At 35.3% G+C, this 25,858-nt stretch overlaps 1 protein-coding gene across 3 annotated transcripts in view; it reads right to left on the minus strand.

Annotated features, from left to right (window-relative positions):
• PREP (prolyl endopeptidase) overlaps positions 1-25,858 on the minus strand; it is a 108,757-nt gene that overhangs the window by 45,572 nt on the left and 37,327 nt on the right. For all 3 annotated transcript variants that reach the window (XM_088138879.1, XM_007425561.4, XM_088138887.1), the window contains exons 8-10: positions 22,384-22,575; positions 18,241-18,438; positions 9,317-9,420 (exon numbers count right to left, since the gene is read on the minus strand). In XM_088138879.1, the coding sequence (XP_087995005.1) occupies positions 9,317-9,420; positions 18,241-18,438; positions 22,384-22,575 (494 nt within the window). The remainder of the gene's footprint in view (positions 1-9,316; positions 9,421-18,240; positions 18,439-22,383; positions 22,576-25,858) is intronic.

The following is a 25,858-nucleotide window of genomic DNA, read 5'->3' on the forward strand; positions in this document are numbered from 1 at the left end:
TACAGACCATTCTTATCCTTATTAGTAATTCTTATTTAGCTTCAAATCCTAGTTCGGAGTCAGAAGAAGTGGCAATAATGGACTGCCTTATTATTAAAAATTTTGCCTGGGGACTTCTGGGGGAAGTATGGTGAACTGAAGACGTCTCTGCAAAAAAGGAGCCAGCAACCATGGCAAAGACCAAAGAACTGGTGAGCATACTAGTTCTTCAGAACCTCCCTGGATAAGGAGAGGATGGGGGATCGCCCACATGTGCTCTGGACAGCTGCTCCTCAAAAGAAGACCACAAGACTTCCATGGGTTTGAATGCCGGGAGATGAAGTGATTAGCCAACTTGCTCACAACTGTGGTGGAGCCTTTTAAAGGACACTAAGTTTGCAAGCGTCACTTTCTAATCACTTTCAGAAATTGCTTATTAACTATCTTAAAACTATTAGAGACCTTCGGAACAAGTTTGAAAAGTCGCTGGGTGAGTTTAACTTCAGCTCTGAACAAAAGAAAAATGAATTACAAGCTTAAGAACTTAAAGAATTTGAAATAAACAGCAAAAACCTAAATAAGATTTTCATCTAAGAAAGTTACAGATTAAGGGCACAGTTAAATTTGGAATATTAACTTTTACTATAAGATTTTGGAATTAACTATAACAAATAAATAGCTTCTCATGGGAAACAGATTTATTGTGGCTATCTTGGTTCATAACAAAGGCAACTTTATGGTTTTAGAAACTGGACACTAGAGGGGACTAAAGATTCTAAGAAAATGGGAAAAAAAATGCAAGCCAGCTTTTGGTGTCTGTTAACTGGAACTTACAAAATGACACAAAATGTCATAACATTGGCAATATTAAAGGAGATCTTTGAAGAATGGAGCCAGAAATTAATAACTACAATATCAACAGTGTCAGTAATGATGTCTGATTCTATGAATAGATTATGTCCAAAAGATGTCAATGAGGAAACGACAGATGCGGAGCAAATTTTGTCTGACAAGACAGAGAAAGTATTGAAAGTATAACTGCAAATGACAGGCCAAGAGAATGATTTGTAAAAGGATGCTTTGCTGGATATATAAAAGAAATTGGCTGAGTTTTAAAAATTAAAGGGGAAATACAAATTACAACCAAGCGAATGACCTGGAAAATGTTTTCTTATTGGATCTACAAAAGAGGCTTGTTAAAACCTTGAGGGTGTCTGTGGGATGGGATAAAGAAGAATTGAAGAGAAATCAAATCCTACAACAATATTTGAATGAATTAAAGATTAAGATTGTTAGAAGTAAAAGGAAGGAATATAAAATTGATTTATTTGATCAAGGTTAAAATAAGACCATTTTTTTTGCAAAGTTCTGGCAACTCTTTACGGACTTTTTGCTGACACCAGAATTGAAAAGTTGATGTTTTATGGATTTCCTTATAGATAAGGGATGAGATATGGAACAAAGAGATATGGAACGAAGAGATATCTGTAACCTTATAGGGGGCGAAGAGTTACTAAACTTGTCCATACTTGTTGTAATGAAGGTTGGAAGTAACTTCTTTATACTGTATATTTCTTTTTCTTAATCATGTTCTTTCTTTTCTTCCTTTTTCTTCCTTTTTCTTTTTTCGCACTTTTTATTCTTTCTATTTTTTTATTTATTTAAGTTTAGTTTGTATTCGTTTTTATTATTGTAATAAAAATCCTGAATACAAATTATATGCAAAAAAAAAAAAGGGAACCTTGTATGGGATTGTTACATAAGACTGACAAAATAAGTTGAAGGGAATGACCAAAAGCATGCAAGAGAAATGTGCTTGGCTAGTTGGGCTTATTTGGGTACAACTTAATCTGCTTTTCCCTCTGGCATGTTAATACTCTATTATTATTCAAGATCAATGGTGCCCTGTGTGAATTACACAAATGGAAAGAAAACACAAGAAAGAATTGTTCATGGTTTCTGCTTGTATTTTGAACCTAATTGTTCCAATGAAAAATTAAAACTCCAGCTAGGATTTGATCAATTTCTCTTTCTCTCTCATCCTACAGATAGCAAAAAAGTGAAAGGGAGGAGTTATGAACCGATATCAAATTAGAAGAAAGGTAAACAGGTCTCTGATAAATTCAGTTGGTTGATTTGTAATGAATGCCTGCTTAAGCTTTGCAAGTTGTACTAGAAACAACCATTATCATTTGTGCACTGAGCTAGTTTTAAACACCTTGAAACACGGGTCAGAAATATTAAAAAAAAAATACTGATTTTTTTTTAAACCCTAAATTTAAATATCTTGTTTTGTTGAACCTGTGATTATTTTAGCATAAGTAATTGGAAAAAAAAAGATTAGTGATATTTCCCAAAACTTTCATATAAATAGAGCCAATACACAAGCAATAAGTATCTCAGGAATTTACCTAAAGTGCAATCTGAAGATGAACATACAGTACTTAAAGGCATCCGTACACTTATATACTTCCAATCAATAAGGGGATTTGCCTTTTCTTTCTTCCCCTCCATCCTTCCCTCCCTCCCTCATGAACTAAACCTTCTCTGGAAGGTCTTTCAATCATGTATTGCAACTTTGGTAGGTGCACAGAAAGTGGGTGCAAGAGGAAGAACGTATTTCATTCATAGATGCTCTTTCACCTTTAAGATGACCCTAGTGAGTCAAACCCTATATTTAGAAGTCTCAATATACCAAAACAGAGTAAAATTCAATTGAAATGCATGTGTAGTTTCCTAAAATGAACTTCAGACATTATATATGGAGACCTTGGGTTACATCTGGTCCTTGCTTTAATTCAAAACTTCTATGTGTGAAATCAGGTCAGACCTTTAGTAAGATCTATTCGTCCCCTCCCTGCAGCTTGAGAAAGAGTAAAGTACGTCAAAAAAAGGAAAAAAGGGGGCCATTCACGCCCACTTTAGGCCCTGGTCCTACCCAAACTTTTCTTCACTGTACCATTCCAACAGTACTATTCCAACAGCAATGCCCACTATGTGACTGTAATTTCCTTAACAGTTTCAGATCAGTGATTAGATTTGTCATGCAATTTTAGAAACGCTGTGATACGCACATTGAAGCAATTAAGCTTTCCATAAATTTCTTCAAACCTGTCTTACCTACTTTCAAAAACTAATGCATGTTTGGTTGCTTTTCCCTGAAAAGTGGTTTCTTGTCAGTCTACTTAGCAGGTTTTAAAGTACCTGCTGCCTGCAAGAACAATGGAACACTGTCTTATATAATGGAGACCATCCATGACTGGTGATCGTTCATTTTAGCAATGGGAAAATGTTATGTTGAGAATATTAAAGATGTATTACTTTTTCATGGAATTAAGTAACAACTAGTTTGAGAAATGTGATTTATTCTCAATAACTATGTCAAAAAAACAAAAAAACAAAACACTCTGCTTTCACCTAGATGGATCCACATCTGCAGTAGTTAGCAACCTGCTGCCCTAGGAATGCATAGAGTTACACAACTCCATTTTTTGTGGCCCCTGAATCACTCTCTTACTGTGCCAAATTCAGTGATGGGGCTGCTGAAAATCTGCATTACAATTTCCTGCTTAAGATTTCTTGGAGGCATCTCTGCATGACATTCCTCTCAACCCCAGTCCATAGCTGAGACCAACTGATTTTGGGTTTTTATGTTCCAATGTGGAAATAGTATTTTCCATATTCTCCCAACACAAGCCTTGCTACAGGCACCATTTGTGTCACTTCAGTAGTGACTGTAGCAGGAACAGAATAATCTCATCTCTAGGTGGTTGGTTTCAAGCTGCAGCAAGCACACCCTCTCTTCTCTGGTCACTGCTGTCTTCCCTCTATGGCCACTTTAGTCTGTGTTGCTAGACTGACATGATAGCAGCAGCAGCAGCAACATCACTAGAAAAAGCAACAGAATAGGACCTCACTAAACACAGTGTTCCTCATATACCATCCTCTCTAACAATACCAGGATTACTAGAGAAACATTTTTAGAGAGGTCCTGATCTACTGTGCTGTCTAATATTACCAAGACAGCTAGGAAAAAAAACGTAGACCAGGACCTCTCTGTACTACTAGAGAAAATGGTAGTACAGGACCTCTTGGAAGTGTTTATAGAGTTCCTGGTCTAGGCTGCCTGTCAAAATCTGTCTCCTCCCATAGGTTACATTAAGGGGAGCAATTTGGTTAATGTTTTTCTCACCTGCTGGGAAATCCAACAATTGTTGCATCCTAATTTTCCCTGCAGTAAAGTGTTAGGATAGTACTATTTGCTGACCACATTACTGAGGCAGAATAGTTTCATAAAATAGAACAGAATAAAATTGAAATTGGGAGCTAGATTTGAAATGGCCTGAATGTTATTGTGCCTGAATGTTACATGAAGTAATAACATGTGAATTGTTAACCTACAGGAGTGAGAACTATCTGAATTTATATAATTATAGTCCAACAAACTCTTTTCCAATGCTCTGTTTCAGTGAGCTAAAAATGGACTTCATTGTTTCCTTGAGTAAAGATGAACTCAGTGACTTACGGTAAATTTTAAAATACATCATTATTCAATGTAATGCAGTCCTTTAAAGATTAGCAAGCTTTCTTTTAAATTGCCGCTGCATATCTTTCAGTGCCTCGTACCTTTTCCATTTTCTATATTGTAAACAATTTGGGTGCAGTCAGATCAATGGATGATGGATTAGAACATCTGCCACCATTCAGTCTCTCTGTTAATAAAAGCATCTGAATTCACATTTGGAACGAAGCCTTGAACTTCAGTGTTAATATCTGTCAGACAGCCTTGAAACTTGCCACTGGAAATATTTTTTCTAGGTGAGTGTTTGTTAGAAAACACTACTCAAACTATCTTTGGCATATTGCACATATGTGCGATATCTAAAATTAAAATAGTATTTATCTCATTCTGCAAGTCAGGCTAATCAGATTGTCAGGCATAACTGTAAACAAGTAAAGTTTGGTAGATAAAGCTTGTCTTGTTGCAGTGAGAAAAACTGGATAAGCACAAGGTATTTACCCTGTATTTCACAGAAACGTTCCACTTTTATTTGCTTTAAGATACCGGTAGCAGCCACCTTTGAATCATACAATAGATTAAGAAGAATCTTTTTCGATTCTGAAGACCATATTCCCTAACTGGGAAGGGAGAAGACCTAACAATGCAGATGGGGAAAAAGTTCACCCATATCCACATATTCACGCTTTCCTCTCCTGTCACTCATTCCCACATAGCAACCCATACAAACCATTACTAGCACATTTCTATGAAAAAAAGTCCTCAGAAGATGGGACCACTTGGCGAACTTGTACAGGCTTGGAAGCCAAGCACAGTCTGGACAGCATCTGGATAAGAGACTACCAGAGAATATATAACATAGGTTAGTTTATATAACCTAGTTGGGTACTAGCTTAAACTGGGATCTTAACTCACTTCTGCATCCCTGCTACGAAAGCTACATGGACATGCCCATGATCACCAGCAGATGACCTTGACTGGAAGGAGATTTATTTCCTTTTACAAAGAAAGCAGAAAGAGAAAAAAAGACCAACTGCACAAAAAACTAAGACTTGATGAGAAAAGGAATGGATGTTGAGAAGTATGTCCAAATATATGAGTGTATGAAAACTGGGTTCTTACTGATTTAACTAGAGTTTACTAAATAAACCACCACTGGCTGAGCTTGCACAACACAGGAAGGCAGAATGGTTGAGTTCATACAACATGCTAAGCCATAATCATAAAAAACAAAACAAAACAAAACAAAACAAAACCTTCTTATGGTTTTTTTTAACATAATATATCAATCCAATCAGAAAGCTGGGGAGAATGGCAGAAAAAACACAGAAACCAATGACTATGGGCAGAGAAGCAGTATGTAAATCAATAATCACCTCAAAAGATAGAACAACAAAACAAAGGAAGTGGCGAAGGTAAGCAAACATTTTAGATGCAGATTGATAGAGTAGGCAGGCTGATGATGAGTTGCTGTAGGTCAGACTGATTGTGTTCCTTTCAACAATGAGTTAAAGGGGATGCCAATGGTCACAGAAAAATGATCTGGGGACAAGATGTAGCCCATGGGCTGCTTGTGCCTGGGTTTAAATATAGTTTCAAACTGAAGGCTTTGACTACCTTTACCTATCAAAGCTTTTAAATTCTTGCCTGCTTAGCAGGAGGGGAAAGGGAACCAAGATTTGCTGTTCCTCATTTACACCGTGCTGAGACACGGTGATATTTAATTTCATAGTCAACTGAAGAAGTTCATTTTGGGATGGTCTAAAAATGTAATAATTAAATGGAATAAAATTGTGTTTGAAGATATATGAATCCTTACTATGAGAACTTAAAATCACAGGAAAACTCAGCAGAAGAGCTATGATCACAAGCCTTAGAACAAAAGGAAGGAAGGGATAAGAAAGTAATTTAAGAAACACTGGGATGCCTCAATTGTTAGCATCTTCCCAAGAATGCTTATTTGTTGTTCCCAGGCCAACAGTACAGGGGAAATAAGACATAAAAGTTCTTATAAAGGCCAACTGTATTTTTCAAGGCTAACAAGAAGATGAAAATGAGATTGAATTCCAGCCATAGACAAATGAGTAAGAGAAGAACTGAGCTGAAACAAATTCAATTCTTTACAGAAAAAGTTGTCTTCTCCTTAACATCTGTTTGGCAGTCTTTCAGAAAATGTTCATTGCTTCAGAGGGATAGCCTTGACTCTCAGAGAATACCTGAATCAGATTTGCTACATGAGACTCGGGTAACATTCTCCTCACTGCATAATCATGGATGAATGGGATTATTTATAAGACTCACCAAAGGAGAAAGCAGCAATAATTGGGATTAAAGAAAATGTTTTAAAGAAGCAGCTGCCAGGACAAACAGTGGCATGCTCAACAGGAAGCGATATCAGTGCAATTATAATGTTCTTTAGGATAAAGATTCAAAATGTCTTGGTCTTATTCAAACCAGAACTGGAGAAGATATTCAGCACACATGGACATGGCAACACTGTGTCTGTCTGTCCATGCTTGCAAATGTCACAAGGTCTGTAATCTCAGCAACTATTACTGAAGCTTGAAGCTCTAAAATAAACCAGAGTATCTGACTGAAAGACAATGCAGGATGTGTTTTTAAGAAGTAAACTAAACAATGTTTGCTTATTTTTTAAAGTTTGAGGCTTAGCTATTTCACACTACAGGGAAAGTTACAGTCAACTGGAAGCTATTTATTTTCTCAAAAAACTGAGCAAGAAGATAGAACCCTTTGAATGACATTAAGGATGATAACCCTTAGCAGGATGACAGAGCCATTGAATATTAAGTCTCATCACTAGAAGCCCACTGATCTACACTTGAGAAAATATGAGGAACAAAAATCTCTATTAGTCTCTCAGCATCATCTGAATCATCTGCTTGTTTCATAAGAACAATGATGAACTTTACTAGAACATTAAAAAAAAACACTTTTGGTATATTTATTGCTCACAATGAATAACAATAGCAAGATCAGTAATAGAGTGGGAAGGCATTTTGAAATGATTTATCCTATAAGTCTGCCAATTACATTCATTTCTGACTCATCCTATACTTAGTTGAGTTTACCAGTACTTGTGCTAACATTTAAACAGCTTCGAGCTTTCTTCCACTTCCGAAATGTGCATTCTGCTCTATTATAAATATGATGAGAAACCACATTCCAGAGACAAATAGGTAAGATTGTAAAACAGAGTATGTGGCAATCTAAAACAAAATGTGAAAGTCAACAAGAAAATACTGGAAGCAAATGTGTTGATTTCTGCTTGTGTGTACTAGGCAACCTTATTTTTTCTGCCCACAAGCTTTTTATAGATTCTTCATAACATGGCATCTAGATGTTGTTTTGTTCCAGCAAAAATATCAAGAATGTATCTTAATATGTTGCATATGTGGAAGGGGACCAATACTTTTGCATATATTTTGCAAGAATGCTTTCAAGCATTAAAACTGCTGTTCAAAAGATGCACAAGGTATTTAATTCAGGATTCAGTTAAATCCCAGTGTTTATAATAGGAAAATGGGGGTGGGGGGTAAGTTAGTTCAAATATGCTGACTGTGTCATGCATGTTGTTATAAAAGCATAGAAATCCATTTACCTTGTGATTTCAGGTGAACTAAAGAGGCAGTTGTGGAATAAGATATTAATGAGCAAGAACACACTTATTTGTGAGAAGGAAGAAGTAACTCGGTACTGATTTTTCAAGGAAGAGATTCTATTTACTCAGGACTGGAATTTATATTCCTCTTCATTAGAGTCCCAGTAAGCATTATAACAATGTGATACAGCAAAATACCCATCTTATTTATAAAATTACAGTTATCATAGTTTTATTACATTTCCCGAAGAAAGTTCTTTATAGAGTATGTTACAGTGGAAGGGAAAGCCAAAGTATGTATAATTGTGACAATTATTTTATTTTATTTTATTTTATTAATATTCTATTATGACCATTGATAGCATCTCCACTTCAAAAGTCCTTGCTTTTTGCCATAATCAGGATGTGAAAGACCTACTCCTTAACATTCTGGAGAGCTACTTCTTGTTGGTTCTTACTATTCATGGTACTTGGGCTACTGAATTAATGTAGCAAAAACAGATGACTTAAAGAAATTATGCTGCATTTTAAACTATATTATCACCCTGACATTAAAAATGCTGAAATATTTTGACCAGGAACTACTTTATTGCTGAATTCATAAAGATAAAAGCTACGGGATCCTTTGAACAAATGGAACTAGCAGGCTACAGCTCACCTTTGGCTGCAAGATTTTTAGTTGATGAATACTATTGGAGAGATTTTTTAAAAGAAAAGGTTGTAAGGTTTTTTCCTGTTACAACTTTGAACTTTAGAAAAGCACAAGAACAAATCTGTTGTCCTTGATACCAAAAATAAATGAAGTACTATATGCCAAATATTGTGACAACACGAGCAATTGCTTGGTCTGTAATGATATGATCAGAATCTCCTTGATGTCAGTACAATTGGCCAGAGACACCTGAGAGCAGAATCTGATAATTATAGGACATATCTGATAGCAAATGGCAGCTACTAACTATAAATGCAGATTTGCATCTTTTCCAAAGAAGGCACTACAATGTATAGAAATTGTTACTAAAGGTTAGAGCTAAGCTCTTATTTTTTTTTAATAGATTTCATTTTAAAATTGTAGTTGCTGTGTTGTAGAATTGAATAAGATACCAATGTGGAATGATTTCAACCAGCACCATTTTTTGTTAACCTTTATACCAGAACATAAGAATATATTAAGGACAATTTCTTTTTCCTTTACTTACCTGCACAGTTTGATAAGCTGAAGGATCAAATCCTTTCACTGTAATTTCTCGGAAAACTCTTGGCTCTAGTTCTTCTTTGGTCAGATCGCAATGGTAAATAATACCTAAATATATAATTCAAGTATGTTAATTAATTTATTTAATATGTTTTCATTGACAAAAAATATGCAAGTAAATATCTTTTGTCCTAAAGAAATAGACTAAAAAACTAACGAACTGCATAAACCCCCAACCATCATTTAACAGTATTTCTTATTAGGTTAAATATATAGAAAGCTTAGAAAATACAAATTAACAAAATAGTAATGTATCATTAGTCAATGTAAAACTTCTTCACCATGGTACACTTGATGAATTTTCAAGCCTGCTTTAATCAATATTTTTAAAATAGTAGGCAATTTTATTTTTTCCTTTAAGATGAAACACAAAGACAATTTTTGTAGCCACTCTTCCTTTAATAACAACTATAATCACAGCTGGACTTCACATGTCAATGGTCTTTTTTTATATGTGATACAGAATGCCTTACAGAAAAACTAGAACACAAATCTCCCAAGTGAAATTACATGCCTTTAAATGCTCAACATTAATGTATACTCCTTCCACTTACTGATGACCTCTTTTTGCACTGTAGCAATATCTTTTCTTACTTCACCTAAAAACTTAATTAAAAAACAATCTCCATATCCAGGTAATTCTCTTTCAGTCTAGAACAAAGATATATAGACAGCTTCTCTCTCATTAGTTATATCTGAGTGTCTCCTCAGTCCCTCCAAATGATGGAATTAACCTCCAAAGTTCCTTTTGGATAGAACGAATTAAAAAAAAATCTAAATTAAATTATCATTGCACTACTACAGTATTACTGCACTTAAATTGAATAGCTGAAGCTGATAACTCAAGGAAGTATGAATTTCAGGATGGGCATGCATTCATCATAAACTTACATTCTCTGAAATAAATCCTATTGATTCAAAAAAGTTAGATGGCACAATATTTTTCTCTTTATACTGTAAGGAAGGATTTGCTAATGATATTCCACATTACAAGGGAAACAGCTCCAACAATATGTTTCCAAACAAAAATGTTACATAAATAATTTATGTACAAATTAGGCAGTACAAAACACACCAGTAGTGGATTTCTTTAAAAAAAATGTACTTGCTTACTTTTGAATTAGTAGTAGTACAGGTATATCTGGGAATATACTAGCTATCAGTAAGAGAACGCAGAGCAACCTCAGATAAGATGACCATTTACCAGATAAGAAAGCCAAGATACAGTGTTGTTTATCCAAGGTCTTAGTGATCAATTTGATAAAGTGGAAAGTCAGTGAAAAGGAGGAGAATGGAGGCAAAACACAGAAGTAAATATTTACAGAAGCTGAATCTGCTAATTCTTATGGAATTCTTAAGTAGTTAACTACTGCTTCAAGGTTAAGTGCTTTGGAGAGCTTATTTTCTGTTATTAGTATGGCATACCCATACCCATCCTCAAATAGGTGCTTAATTTGATGCCAATGTGAAAATATCAGCTCACAGTCTGAACTCAATGGAGGTATGATGATGGTAATAACATACAATCAATACAGTTCATTAACAGACATTTTTAGTTCTTCTAGTAGATTAAGCAGTTGGCTCACTGTAACAATTTTATTTCTCTCATGTTCATATCTCTCTAGAACTTTAAAAAATAGTCTCATTGCTTTTCAAATCCATCCATGTAATTATTGTAGCATCTTACAAATGATCTTTGTAAGATCTTTGATCTTTCTCTGAATCAAGAAAGTAATGGCACTTTGGATTGAATGCACTGACCCCATTTAAACATGAGAGTTATCTATAAGACGTCATTTAAATTCACTGATGGTACAATTACAAAGAGGAAGAAACATCTTATTTTAAAATTATAATAGATTTTTGGAAGCATATTTCCTGCAGTGTTGAGTTCAATAACAATATAGCTCTGACATTTGGAGGGCATGTAGCAGATTATCTTTACTTTGCATTTGATGGAATTTTGTCCTGCAATAATCTTTACATCAGTTATAATTGTGTCCAAAATTTCTTCATGATCCCTTGCAGTTTATCAATCAAGGAATTAATACAACAACACGGCACAATATGACTCCTGCAGATAATCCAATACTACTTTAAATTCAAGAAACGGTTCACTATAAAGTTTCAGACAAACACAATGTAAAAGTCTATCTGGATGAGACTACTACGTAACTTTACACTTATTGCAGAACTTGATTTATTGCTGATTACATTCAAAAACAATACTGAAAGTATTGGTTTAACAGCTAACCATGATGTAATATGACAAACCTAGCAAATGTCTGACATCTTCAATTCAATATTCTGCTTTCAATTCCTTTTTGCAATTCAGTGAAATGTGATTTCACAGATTAACATAATACAAACACATATAGCTGTCAAATAAGAGTAAAGAAATATACAGTAAATCTATATTTTTACAGATACCAAGGATGGTCAAATCAACTTGTTATAAGAGTAAACACCAATAGCTTGTGGTATTTCTTTCAGAAACTGTGCTTGCACAATACTTAGTGCTTCACTCATTACACTGGGACCATCGTGGGTTTATGCTATGCAGGTTTTTATATCTAGGCCATCATAGGTCAAGTTGTTACTCACATTACTCATGAGACAATTAGAACCCAATGATTGATATGGATGAAAACTGGCAAATAGTTCAAATATATTTCCTTTGTAGCAGTCACAGGAAGACCACAGAAATGTTCATGCTTACTGTATGTATGTTCTTTGTTTCATCAGCAATTAATACAAACAATCCTGCTTCCTTGATTTCTTGGGAAATTGACTCTAACAGCATTCTGCTCATAATACATGCCATGTTGAACTGAATGATCTATATACTTTGCCGCACAAGGTAAACTATTTTAGACTGTATTCTGAGATTAAGAAATTTCCTCTGTTGTCACTCATTTTATCCCTTTTCAGTGTCCCTATTGAGCATTTTTTTGTTTATAGGTGAACAAAAGAATTTCTGCCAGAATAGTGAAGTTATATCTATTTTCTTTTATATGTTTTTAGTGAGCATCACTTAATTGAGTTAAAACCAAGCATCCTTTGCTTCTCTGTAATTCTATACTATTTCTCCCAAGCCACTAGGCAGTCTTTATTGACCACACTTCTGAAAGCAGCCTCAGACCTGTATCATTTTCAGGAGTCTTTTTCCAATTGCTTTACCTCTAACACATGTTCACTGGTACTTTCATCCCTTCCAGTGAAATGGCAACAAGCAAAGGAAAGGGCATTTCCAATGCACTGTATTTCAAGCAACATATAGTCTGTACAGGCTAAATTTAAATGTCACCATGAATTGCCAAATTTTATTGATGAGAAACATTATAATACTGGCTTTATAGGACCTCTCTCTCAGAGTGTGCAATGCTGTTTAGCCCAGGTAACTTGTTTATGTAAGTAGGCACACACATCTTCAACAACAGATTAGCACATGGGGTATATTTTTTCTTTATCCCATTCATCCTTGCACATGTCAGATTCACTAGAACCGATTCATCCTCCCAACAAATATTTGCTTTATCAGACCTTTCTGAGGAACCTCCCTGGACTTTTGTGGCATCAAGACTTCTTTGAGGTATTTTTTTGGTTGGATTCAAGGAATACTGGCTTAAAGTTCCTGAGAAGCGGCATTTTTACTTAAGCAGCAGAAATGGGTAGAAGGTTTGGGTCGTTGCTTTGTGTACCCTGATCCTCATCTATGATTATCCACAGTAGGGCTGTAAAAGAAGACTGAATGATGGGCAATCAAACCCTTAGCACAAGGCCTCAGTCAAGCTATCAGCACCAAAAAGCCACAGTGCGGCTGCCTCCTCCTACCATTCCTCCAACAGCCTTTGCAAGACAATCACTTTTAGCAGGATCTTAAAGGAAAGATGCCATCCACCTTAAAGGAGATCTAGATTACATTCACAAAGAAGAACTTGTGAAAAAGGCCTGTGTGAGTGCCTTTCCCTCAACCAAACAATCCAGCCAGGCTAAGGGGGCAAACTACTTGCCTGTGGAGCAGACAGGACATTCATCCCTCTTAGGACACATTTGGGAGCAGTAGAATCATCTTATGGAGAATTCTGTCAACACTGTGTGAACAAATCCAACTGACTTTCCTCTGAGTATGAATTTTTAGATGTAAAATAATTTCTTGCTAACTGCCCTTCTGCTTTATGCTGTATTTAGCTACATGTGTAGTGATATTTTACATTAATGAAAATAAACTAAATCTTTTTGTTACTGTTATTCTTAATGCAGAAGTGAACAAAATGTAACTTGTTATGTGCATTATAGAATCGTTCATCTAAATATGATAGGAATGACTGGAGAACAAAAATCTGGAAAGCATTCAATTCCTAAAACAGTCATGTAATTCAGTAGTTTAAAAAAAAAGTAAAATGCAAAAATATTTCAAAATATATAAAAAGCAAATTCAAAAGATTTAATAAATACTGCATACAGTACGTAAAAATTAATCAGACATGTTTCATCTAATTGCTATATTATTTTTTAGGATTGTGCATGACAAACATAATTCTAGATTTGTAAGTGTCATTTTATATGCAGTTCAATCTTATTGCATAGGCAACCATTTATACTAGAAATTAATGTAATGTCAAAGATATAAATAATCAAGTTTTTTTAATAATTAATATTGCTACAATTTATAGATGATGGAACTGATAATTTTAGCTTAGCAATTACTTATTGGTTTTCTTATTATCAGTTATTATACTGCAAAATCCAATAGGAGAAAAGACTAACCATTTCAATATATCTCATAGTCAAATGACCCATATCTCCCCACCCCCTCAATACACACACAAAAAAATAGAAATAATATTTTTGTGTCATCCATTCAATTCAAGAAAAAGGATGACTTACTTATTTTCATCTCTTTAATCTCTAGCTTTAAAAACTACCTCAGGAATATGACTGAAGATTGGTAGGAAAAAAACTCTCTACAATGTAAACTAAAAATGTAGACTATTTTGCCCTCTTATACTCAGTTTCCCCTCTGCTGTTCTGAGCTTGAATAAGCAAAATATGTAAAATTTATAAAAATGTTTTATTCGTCCTTTTTAAAAATTTTATTTCAGGCTTGCAGTTAGTCACCTGCCTAGCTGAGAGTGAAATATAAAAAGAGTCATGTGCTACATTTCCATGGTACAATAAAAACGTCTGCCTTGGTTTCCTTCTATGCCAGGAGGAAGAAACAGAATTATTCTAACATCACTTCCTTTCAGTTATTACTGAAATGCTAACATAAATTATCTACAATTTATACAGTCCAAACATAAGCAATTTTAATTCCAAGTGAGAAATGTAAATATATGTTAATTTCCCCTCTGATAATAACTGACACTTAAAAAGGCTTCAGATTGGTTAGCTTAATTGCTACAATTAACAAATATTGATATGTTGTTTTTCAGGATATAATAAAGTCAGCCTAAAGAACTGCATAAAACTTTCCAGGACTGAGGGAAGCTTCTCTATTTTCTTTCTGCCTAAAGATACTTCAGTATAAAATAACTGGACCAAGACAAAGCACATTCACGAAGTATACATGTAGCACTTTAGATTTTTTCTCCAGAAGAAGAAATACATTACTCTTTTTTTCTCATGATTTCTAAAATAGTAGCTTCTGCATACTCTGTTCTTTTAGACCCTATTATAGAAAACAAAAAGATCCCCTCCAATCAAAAATGTTACATGATGGAGACCACAGAATACAGAATTTTTTTTAAAAAAGGCCTATGACATTTTAGAACCACAGCCTACAGTTAAGGAAAGTAGGTTTGGTTGATTATCGCCTCACATTAATTTTTCACCATGATGGCAAACAGCAGTGTAATGGAGTGGGCAACAAGGAATGAGCAAGGAAGAAGGGTGGCTGTGATTTATAAAATCATACCAGGGGTTCTAAAAGGAGAGCCATGTTAGTTTATGATAGCAAAAAATCAAGAGGAGTCTGGTAACACCTTTTCCAACAGGTGCATAGAGTGGCTAGAGTAATGTAGGATTTAAACTGGCAGGGAAGACAGATTGTTATGAAGGTTTTGATGAAGATGATGATCTCTATGCACCTGATGAAGTGAGTTGCAGCTGCCTTTTAATAAAATTGTTAGTCAGAAAAGGTGCTATGTTAACATAGCTTACACTGTGCTGGTATGTACAATAAAAAACCTTTTTTTTTTCCTGCACATACTGCATTTGGAAGCTCTCAGTTTCTTGAGCTGCTGCAGGCTGTAAGGAGGATGACTCTGGCTCCCAACATCTTCTCCCAGAGTTAAATTACAGAGGACTGTTGTGATGTTTTAATAATTTTTCTGTTGGTAAAATGTCTTGCATTCAGGCAGTCTGGATGCAGTCAAGTAAAGTATCTCAGTAACTCTGCTTGAGTTGTTAGACTGGATTAATTTTCACTGGTAAATCCTTAGGATATGCACAAGATATTTGGACCAGTGCACTGCACCACTTGTCTTCTGGATCTTTGCCCAGCCAGGAACATACATTCTTCTCTCTAGGATGGCAGTGTGCCTCTTTGTTTAACTAAAAAACCTAATATATGGGCAATTAAGGACCAGTCTCTAATTTTCCACAGTTGGGTTAAATGAAAGGGAGGATGCTTCCTTTCTGAGCTTCAGGCTGTTCTTGAGGAAGACAATTATTTTGATCTGTTTCAAACTGGTTTCAGAGCAAACTACTGGGTTGAGACTCCCTTGGTTAGCCTAATGGATTTTTTTTAATGGGAACTAATAGAAGGAGTATGATTTGGTTAATTTTTCTTGGTCTCCCAGCAGTTTTTAATACCACTGAGAAAAGAAAAGGTTAGAGACCACTTTATACTTACTATTACTTAATAACTTGTAGCATTTGTATATTCATCCAGCTCAAATAATGTAACTCTGGTTGGCATATAAAAATGATCAACAACAAGCACAGGACACAAAGGTAAAGACTATATAACATTAAGACCCAACTAAAACAATAACATACCTATGCCCTGGCTGTTTTAAATAAAATCCAAAGTGCTTGCTGTTGCCTTTAAAGTCCTAGGTAGCTTTGGGTTCAGCCTACATGATACAGTGTCTCTTTTCTTTCCATTTGAAATATTCTGAAATGTGCCTACAGTTGCCACAAGCTCACTTGGTGGTAGTGATTTGGGGAATGTGTCTTCTCTGCAAATGCCTCATTTCTTTGGAAAGCACTACCAGCAGAGTAGTCCCTAGATACTAATGTAGGTTGGCCAGCAAGATAGTCCCTAGATTAGAGATCCTGAGTTGTACAGAACAACGTAAGCAAGCTCAGGATAAAACTAAGCTTTGGATCTACTTGTCTCACACTGGCCAAAATATGTCAAAACTAATTGCTATTTTCCTCCTCGTCTGTAGGGGATGCTGCACACGCTGTCAGTACAAGACTGGTAATCTAGTCTACAACTTTTTGTGTTACTAAAAGCATTATGTGAAAGCACCAGTTAACCAAAGTGACGATCACTGACAGGAGTCAATTATCTGCTGGCTCATCTTGTGATAAAAAGATCAGAATCATGCAAGCCATGGTATTCCCTATGACATTCTATGAAGCAAAAGTTAGACTTTAAAGAAGCAGGATGGGAATACTGTGGACAGCCAAGAAAACAAACCAATGGATTATTGAACAAATCAATTCTGAGTTCTCACTCAAGTCAAATGACCAGGCTCAAATTATCCTACTTTGGACACAGCTGTGAAGACCCAGCTCTCTAGAAAAGGTTCTAACAGTGGGAAAAATAGAAGGAAAGAGAAGAAGAGGACAACCAGCAACAAGGTAGATGGACTCAGTTACAGAGACAATGAGTACACCGTTGGGAGACATGAAAGAACCGATTAAGGACAGATTGTCTTGGAGAAAATCTATCTATGTGGTCGCTAGGAGTCAGAAATGACTTGATGGCACATAATCAACCAATCAATAAAGTTAATAATCCTCACTTTCCATCAAGAAAAACAGACTGTAAAAAGAAGGATCTCTCCAGTAACAATTTTTATAAATATAATTCCATTTTTAAAAACACAGGAGTAGAAGCATAAGCCTTAATTCTCTAAAATAGAAGATTCTGTAATAGCTTTCTTATTCAAGTGTTGAAATGAACAAGTGCAGCAATTAGCAATGGGGAAGGAGGAAAATTCTACATTTCAAATATTGCCAGTCCAACTATATTCATCTAAACACAGTTTTCTGACTTTCTTTTCTATCATTTATGGAGAAAAAGGAGGGATGTAGAGCTTAAGGCTATCAACAGGAAACAAATTTATTGTCCAACTGCTAGACAAAAACAGGCAAGGATGTAATTTTCATGCTTTGAGATTCATCACAACTCCCTCAACATAATAACTAATCTGTAAATTACAGTGTAAAGGAATAAAGTAAACTCACTAATCTAGCTGTAGTTGTAGTTATTGGAAACTACTGGGCTTTGAATAGCCAAGACATAGTTTTGGTAATGACAAAAAAGCTATGTTAGAAAAGTTAAGTCCATAAAATAATCTCTTTCTGCTTATTACGTAGCTAAGAACATGGCAATTGTCAACAGCCTATGCAAATTTAGACTAGGTCCTCATGAAGAAATCACTGGGGAAATACTAATTCATTTATTTCTATAGCATATTTTGTGTAGCAGATCAGGGGAAGTGCTTCTCCATGACATACTACTTTTATATATGCATAAAGGTTTTTTTTTTTAATTCTTTCCAAGCCAATGTAATGTCGCAAAATATAAAAACACTAATTGCATGAGTTTATAGGTGTGTTATTATTTTATATTCATTCATACCTGTGCAAAGAAAACAAGCAATATGCAAAAGAAGCCACACTTACCTGGTGATAAGAAGGAAGTGAACTGATAAAATATTTCAGTGTCCTTCTTTTGGCCACTATATCCAACAATGCTGCCAACATCTAATGGAAGTGTCTTGAGATGGGCACCAGTTGCCAGGTCATGAAGTTGTAGAACATTCTTCACATCATGTAGGTAACACAAGACTAGGAAGTTGGATCTAACACAAGCCACCCATTCTATCAATATGAAGGAAAAACAGCTACAGTATTTTCAAAATGTGATTTTAAGAGAACGTAATATTTTTTAGAAAAATCTATGACTTTAATATGCTCCACAGAAAGACCTTAACTTTTCTGTGTTAGTAGGATCCTAAAAGATTCTCAGATTCATAAATATATTTCAGCTTTGTGTTAGCAAGCACATGTATGAATATGTATTTGCTTTTAAGCCAATGTATGGAAAATAGGTCCTCTACATCGTTCTTAACAAAAGGCCCACAGGATCCAAAGCCTTCTGGGTCTCCAATCTGCTTCCCAATGCCTACATGAATTCTAATGCTAACATAGATGAATTCTTCCTAGTTGTTTCAATGGACAGAATTAAACAAAATAGCTGGAGGAAAATAAAGGAAGGAAATGTAGTTTCTCCTGCATTTTTGCACTTCTTGCAACGTGGGCAGGCTGCTAAATGTACCCTTCTTTCCCCATATAACAAGGTGATCTCAGAATGACAGTTTGAGGAACTGCTGAGGAGGGAGGCCCTCTTCTTTGATAAAATCAGAGACGGCATGGGAGGGAGGATACTCTTGTGACAACTGGAATTGGTGGTTGAGAACTCAAGTGAGAGAAGAAACGTCTTATGCCAATTTTTCATACATATCTAATGGAATGGTCCTTTGTGATTTAATTGTTTCACTATGTTGTTCTATTTTCTGTTCTGTTTGCCACCCTTCTGCTTTTACCAACAAAAAAAATACCCTCCGCTTTAAGTATTGCAAATTTCCACAGCCTGATTCTTATCTTACATACTTTTACACACCTGGGCTTTAATCCAGTTAACTCTATTGAGGGAATGAAGAAAAAAAAAAAAGGGCACGCTTTAAAGGGCCCAAAATGTCTGTTAAACAGGGAATTTAGGTAACAGTAGTTACAGTGGTACCTCGGGATACGAACTTAATCCGTTCCGTGACTCTGGTTGCAACTCAAGTTGGTCTCAAGTCGAGGTAAAGTTTCCCATAAGGTTCAATGTAAATCCGGTTAATCCGTTCCGCCCTCCGAATTTGGTCGCAACCCGAGGCAAATTTCCCCATAGGGTTCAATGTAAATCCGGTTAATCCGTTCCACCCTCCGCCCGAATTTGGTCGCAACCCGAGGCAATTTTCTCTTCAGAGCCTTACTCCTGCCAAGCCTGCTCTGCATTTTCTTTGGAGCCAGGCTAACACGCACACCAAAAACCTTCGCAAAACACCACAAAACACACCACAAGCCTCACCGAATGTCTCCTTGCTACCATGACCTCGCCCACAGGAAGCTGCGACCACGTGGCAGCAGGGAAAATGGCCGCGGATCCGGTTCGTAAGTCGAGGCGAGTTTGTAACCCGAGGTAAATTTTTCCTGCCGAAGCTGGTCGTAACCCGAAATGTTCGTTAGTAGAGGCGTTCATAACCCGAGGTACCACTGTATTTCTTTTATTTCTGTGATTAAATACTGTCTTTCTGCTTGTGAGGCACTTAATACTGTATGCCTCCCAAGCAATAGAGACAGCTTATAGCTATCAAAGGGACAAATACGACTGTTATACCCTGACTTTTTTTTTTAAGTAAAACCAACAACTTACAAGTAATTTTTAAAAGGAATGATATTTGACCCTTGCTAACTGTTCTTGTCTTGGGATTTCTGCCCTATAGATCTTTGGTTTACTGTTATTGTAACTCACAGAACTGAGTTATAAACATAACTCAACACGAAGCCTTTCTTTATACTCAACTCTTCTTTAATACTTTGGGGTAGAAAAAAATAGTTACATGTATTTTTCCCATTTACTCTAAGCCTATGTGAAAAAGACCTGCTAAGTTTTCTTATCTAGCTGCTATGAATACATCTAGTACAATAATACACTGTATTATAGCATTTATAATACTCTGGTACTGATAATTTCTACTTGAGAGGAGTAGTTCTGTGTTCCCTCACTTTAGGAGGTGAAAAGGGGGGAAGGCCCAGAACAAAATGTTTCCCTATTGTTCTGAGCCACTGGAATGTGCTCCCTTCACCCAAGATCTGGCTAGCCCCAATTTTGTTCACAAAGTGGTTAAAACATGGAATTTCTGGCAGTTCTTTGGTGACTAACATCTATGCTCTGCTTCCTATTCAATCAGCTGTGAGCTAGTTTAATGTTTGCTTAAGCTTTATGAGTGCTATTATGATTTTTTAAAATTGTTTTATGATTTGATAGTGAACTACCTAGATGCATGTAATTGTGGTGGTACAGAAACACCGAAAAGAGAAAATAAATATTAAAAAGGGGAACTGGAATGATTTTAAGCCAAAAGGAGCATGTCATTTGTAACAGCTTAATATGGATGGTGCTGACAGATAAATGTACTGAGATACAAATGATAACCGCATCAGTGGTTGCGAAATAGTAGCTACTTAAAAGAATTAGGATCACCCTTGATTCCTGACATGGTACTTGTCTAACAGCCAAATGATAGTGTACAAAGAAGGTAGGTGCACTTAACAGTAAACCAAATTTTCATACAGGGTTGGTTCACAGAAGTCATTTGGAAGACACTTCCAAATCACCCCTGCATACCCAGGCACAGGGACTATCTCATGGAATCCAGGACATCCACAGATGCCAATAGTAGAGAATATATGTAACTCAGGGTTGAACTGTTGGGTTCTTGGTGTTTTCTGAACATCATTAGTGCACTTGTGTACATTTTGTTATCTAGCCTGGTAACAAAATATCTGCAGGAAAACAACCAAGCCCAGAAAACACCAAGAACCCAATCACACATAAAACAATTCCTGTAATGGAAAAGTAGCCACATGACCATGGCAAAAGACAACATCTCTCAGTGGCAGAGCACTTTGCTTTCAGGAAGAAGGTTCCATATTTAATACCTGTATCTTTTGGCTCAAGGTGAGGGAGGGGAGAAGACACTTTCCTTCCTACCTGATTCTGTTTTGGAAACTTTTGGAGCAACTTAGGATGTAACATAGGGGATTTAGTACAAGATAGATATCCTTTATGGGCAAATTGCCTCTTAAGTTTTATGTTTGAATAAAGAATAGAAATTGTGAATTATTATATTATCAGGAATTTGTGTGTAAGCCCATTCTTGTTACCAGAGCAATGAGTCACTTATGCTAAGTGATCATTTAACCTTTCTGTCACATATCTTGATTTTGTATAAAGCATTTCATTACTATGTCATTGTTATATCAGGCAGAATCAAAAATTCACTTGACTGCAAAGATTTTACAGCAATACATTATTACCTGCTTTCAGCTATAATTATATCTTCCCAAACCAAATCTTGGAACTGACTAAATGGGTTAAAGTAACGTGACACAAGAGCAGGTTGGCTTTTTAGTATCAAGACAATTTCCTTGTTAGGTATGAAGATTTCTCAAACATGATCAAATGTTTATTATTATAATGATTATTAATTTTGAAGTTATATTGTTAATAGTGCTAGTACATGTCTACATGTTTAACATATAATATTAAAAAAAATCTGAATGGACAAAGTCCCACTGAATTCAGAAGAGTTAACTTCTGAGTTAAAAATGATCAACATGTACCATCTTTAGAATATTCTTATTCAAATAGATCTTCCTGAACGATTATGTTGCAAGGATATATGCTAGAACCGTCACATCCCTCAAATATGTGCCTCAACTACAGTATTCTTAAAAAAAGGTGGGGAGGGATACTATCATTGTGTATTACTCACTTGTGATTCATACGGCAATCACAGCTTCATAAAAATTGTGAGTGTACAACTATATTATTTGCCTCTCAAAATTTTCTGAAGTTCAGAGACTTTTGCTTTACGACAAATAATGTAAAGTTCTCTACAGTTATCATAACGGTGCTCTCATCTCTCATTGCAGATTATATTCTATTATTATTGTTGTTATTGTTGTTGAAATATATAATTTCAATAATCTTACCTAGAACATCTTTTCCATGTTCAGGAATCAGCACTTTCCATTTGGATTCCTCAGGTTCAGTAAAATCAATGTTAATTAATCGATAGTTTGGAGCATGTCGGTTTGTCTTGAAGGTGAATATTGTTCCCTCGTTGGTGACATACTCATATTCTGCATCAAAGTTGTCAATCAGTTTCACCCACTGCAAAATACCTATATTAAGATAATAAAGAAATTTAAGAGAAATATGCAAGGTTGGTAAATTTATAGCAATGTTCTTTAGACCCCATATGGAACAAGTGCCATCACCACAAGTGACTCCTGGGAAAAGGCAGAATTGAATTATGAAGATCTTATTGATTATAAAATCAGAATTCCATATGACCATAATTTTTAGCAGAGTAGTTTAACATACTAATAATATCATAGTATTTCAGAAAGTTTTATTTCCATTATGGTCATGAGAAAAAGCAGATCTCATTGCTTCAAACGACATGTCACTTTGGATAAGGCAGTTTCTCTTTTCAATTTGGTTTTTTAAGGTTACAACAAGTTTAAAGAGTACCTGTATACAGATTTACATAAGGTAAGCCTTACTATGACCAATAATTCTTACTCCCAGAAATGAATATCAAATCACAGCTTAAAGAACTGTTCTGGGGTCCTTCTGAGGCTTCAAACATCCTTGACAAATTTTATTTCTTTAGTCCCACTTAAAACTTCTTCAGTTCCTTAAACTATAAAGTTGGGCAGCTAATTAGCAGATTAGCTAATATTTTGGCTATCTGTTGACATCATTCCCATGTTGTCCATACTGCTAGTAAGATGAGTAATAATTACTGTGAACAGAAACTTCACAAGCACAAGTTAGCTTGCATTTCTGGAGGGTAATTATACTGTGCCAGAAAACCTTCTCATCTTCTAACTTATGTTGCTTAAGAAACCCCCTGATCCATAATGGATATGCCTATTTCATTGTTCTTGAACCACACCTATGTTTCACTTTTCTCCACTAGTTAAAAACCAATGGTACACAATGCAATTATCCCTCATAGTCCTGCAGCAAAATATACCATAATAAAAATTCATGTGGTGAACCATAATATTATCTTTGTTACCAAGTGCAATTATCTGTTTCTTATAAATAGGCTTAGGAGCTCAACCTAAGCCACAACTTAACATTTAATAATCAAAATTATACCAGCAAGATTTTAAATGTTTTATCACTACTGTGCAGATTTTGCTCATTTGGACAGTAAAGATGAAAAAGAGATATAGCTCGAGTTAAGATAAAAGATACATTTCTTTCTGAATTAAAAACTGCCAGTTTTGTAAGAGATATTAATGTTTCTAAGGATGGGTTTTCTTTCAGACTTTCCTTCTTCTATAATTAACTACCAATTGAACTGAAAAGTTCATGTGCTTTAGAAGAAAATGCTAACAAAAATATTATCAATCAGCATTTTAACAGTAAGAAACTGTTGTCAAGACATATACATATTCTTTTCTATACAAGATGTAAGAATATATCTGTGCAAGTATATGCAAGATGTAAAAACATAATTTTATCAATGACACTAAGAGATTTCCTAATAAAATGGGAAATAAACAGCTCTTAAGCTAGTTGTTTTTTTAAAGGGGTAAGCTCTGCATTTCGATTTAAAATTCCTCACATCTGCCTACAAAACTAACTTCATATAACACAGAATAATATAAAGTAGCTAAATCAAGTAGCTAAAATAAAGGTAAAATTAATCTTGGAAACCACAAGAGAACAACAGGCTCCTTTTTGAGAGAGACATCAGAGAGCTGATTAAAAAAAAATAAAAATCTAAAATGTGCCCAGCTGCCTTCAGTACTAATAGTAAAAACACCATATTGATGGAAAAACATAATAAATCAATTAAAATCTCTGTTAAATGAATCAGAAAAAATAGCAGGACAGTAATAGAAAATGAGAAACCATGAGAAAAATATAGATAAATTTTCTTGGTATTAACACGACAGCAGAGGTGGTGCCACATGAATTTCCCCAAGGAAAGAATGCCCTCAGCTGTCTTTTGTATTTACAGTTATCTGAAAATATACACATTTCAACTTCAACCTCAAATTCCATTTTGCCCACTAAGATTTATTTTTAATCCTCAAAATTCAAGAAGTACTACTGCAGAACATTCAGAGAGTAAGTATAAGAGAATATAATAACATATTGCCTTGATAAATTTCCAACACTCACTAAGGATTTTGAACCACTGTGGCCAAGTCTGTGATAAATCTGGGCTGTATCATTCTGTGTAGAGAATTAGATGACTGAATGCTCCTCACTAATATTTGCCTTCTCAGTTCCCAAATCTACACAAGCTGCAGAAAGAAACTTCAGATAGGAAAGCTGGGGGAGAGAAATTAATTTTGGCTGCTTCACGTGAAGCTAGGTTAATGCATCACAGTAAGCCATAATGTGATTTGTTTGGTTTTGCTTGATTTGATGTATAAACAGACTCATTGAAGAGACTATGGTTTAAGACAATAAGCCTGTTGAAAACACAGCTTGTTATTAGCTTAATGTGATATATGAACAGAGACACGTTGCTTGTGACTTTTTACTTATTCCAAGATGGTTTTGACCTGTTGAGTCTCTAGCCAGTTTACAAGGGTGCAAAGCATGCTTTTTTTTTTTTTAAATGAGGACATTATCAACAAAGCCATAGTTATTTTGCTCCTCTGTAAGAAGTCATAATTATTTTGCTCTTCTGCAAGACTGACTCTGGATTGTACAATACACCATGACTAAATCACTATGGTGCAGCTTGATGTACGAATGTAATTTCACCTACAATTTCCAAACCTGAACCCAATAATTTACCGGCCAGCCCAGGATGATACATGATGTCTACTTGAACATCCAAACCTCTCTGAGCATATTTAGTAACCATTTTGGGCTGGGGATTGAGAGATGGAAAAATCAGAGTTCGGAATTGAATGGAGTGAGTTTCCAGAAAGATGGCATGGCTGGCAGCCTAAGAGGAACACTTCTGTGGGAACACTACAATCATTTGTTGCCAGTTCCATATGTCCAATTAAATTTCAATTGTACAGCATCCTGAAAACTTCAACCAAGCATGGCTAGCAGTGAGCGAACTTGGAAGCTATTGGTCAATAATATATGGATGGCCATAGAGTGGCACTCTCTGCTTAAAAAAAAAAAAATCAAATTAAAGCTCCAAGTTACTTTCTATTTTAGATACTTTCATATGGAGAAAAAGAATGACTGTCACATGATGTTTTAAAAGAAACAAATATGTGAAATATATGCATGAAAGAGAGTAATCATCTTTTTACTAATTTACTACAGACTGATGAACTGATGCTATTATGTTTATAATGATTCATGCATGTGTGGGAGTTGACAATTGTCCAAGTCTCATATTACACAACAGGAACTCTTATTGATTTTTTTGTTGAGTTCTTTCACAACAAAGTAGAATCCTATTCATAT

This window comes from Python bivittatus, unplaced genomic scaffold (genome assembly GCF_059951505.1).
Source record: "Python bivittatus isolate LINGU-HERP-01145 unplaced genomic scaffold, Pbiv_v1 ctg000020_np1212, whole genome shotgun sequence".
Lineage (NCBI taxonomy): Eukaryota > Metazoa > Chordata > Lepidosauria > Squamata > Pythonidae > Python > Python bivittatus.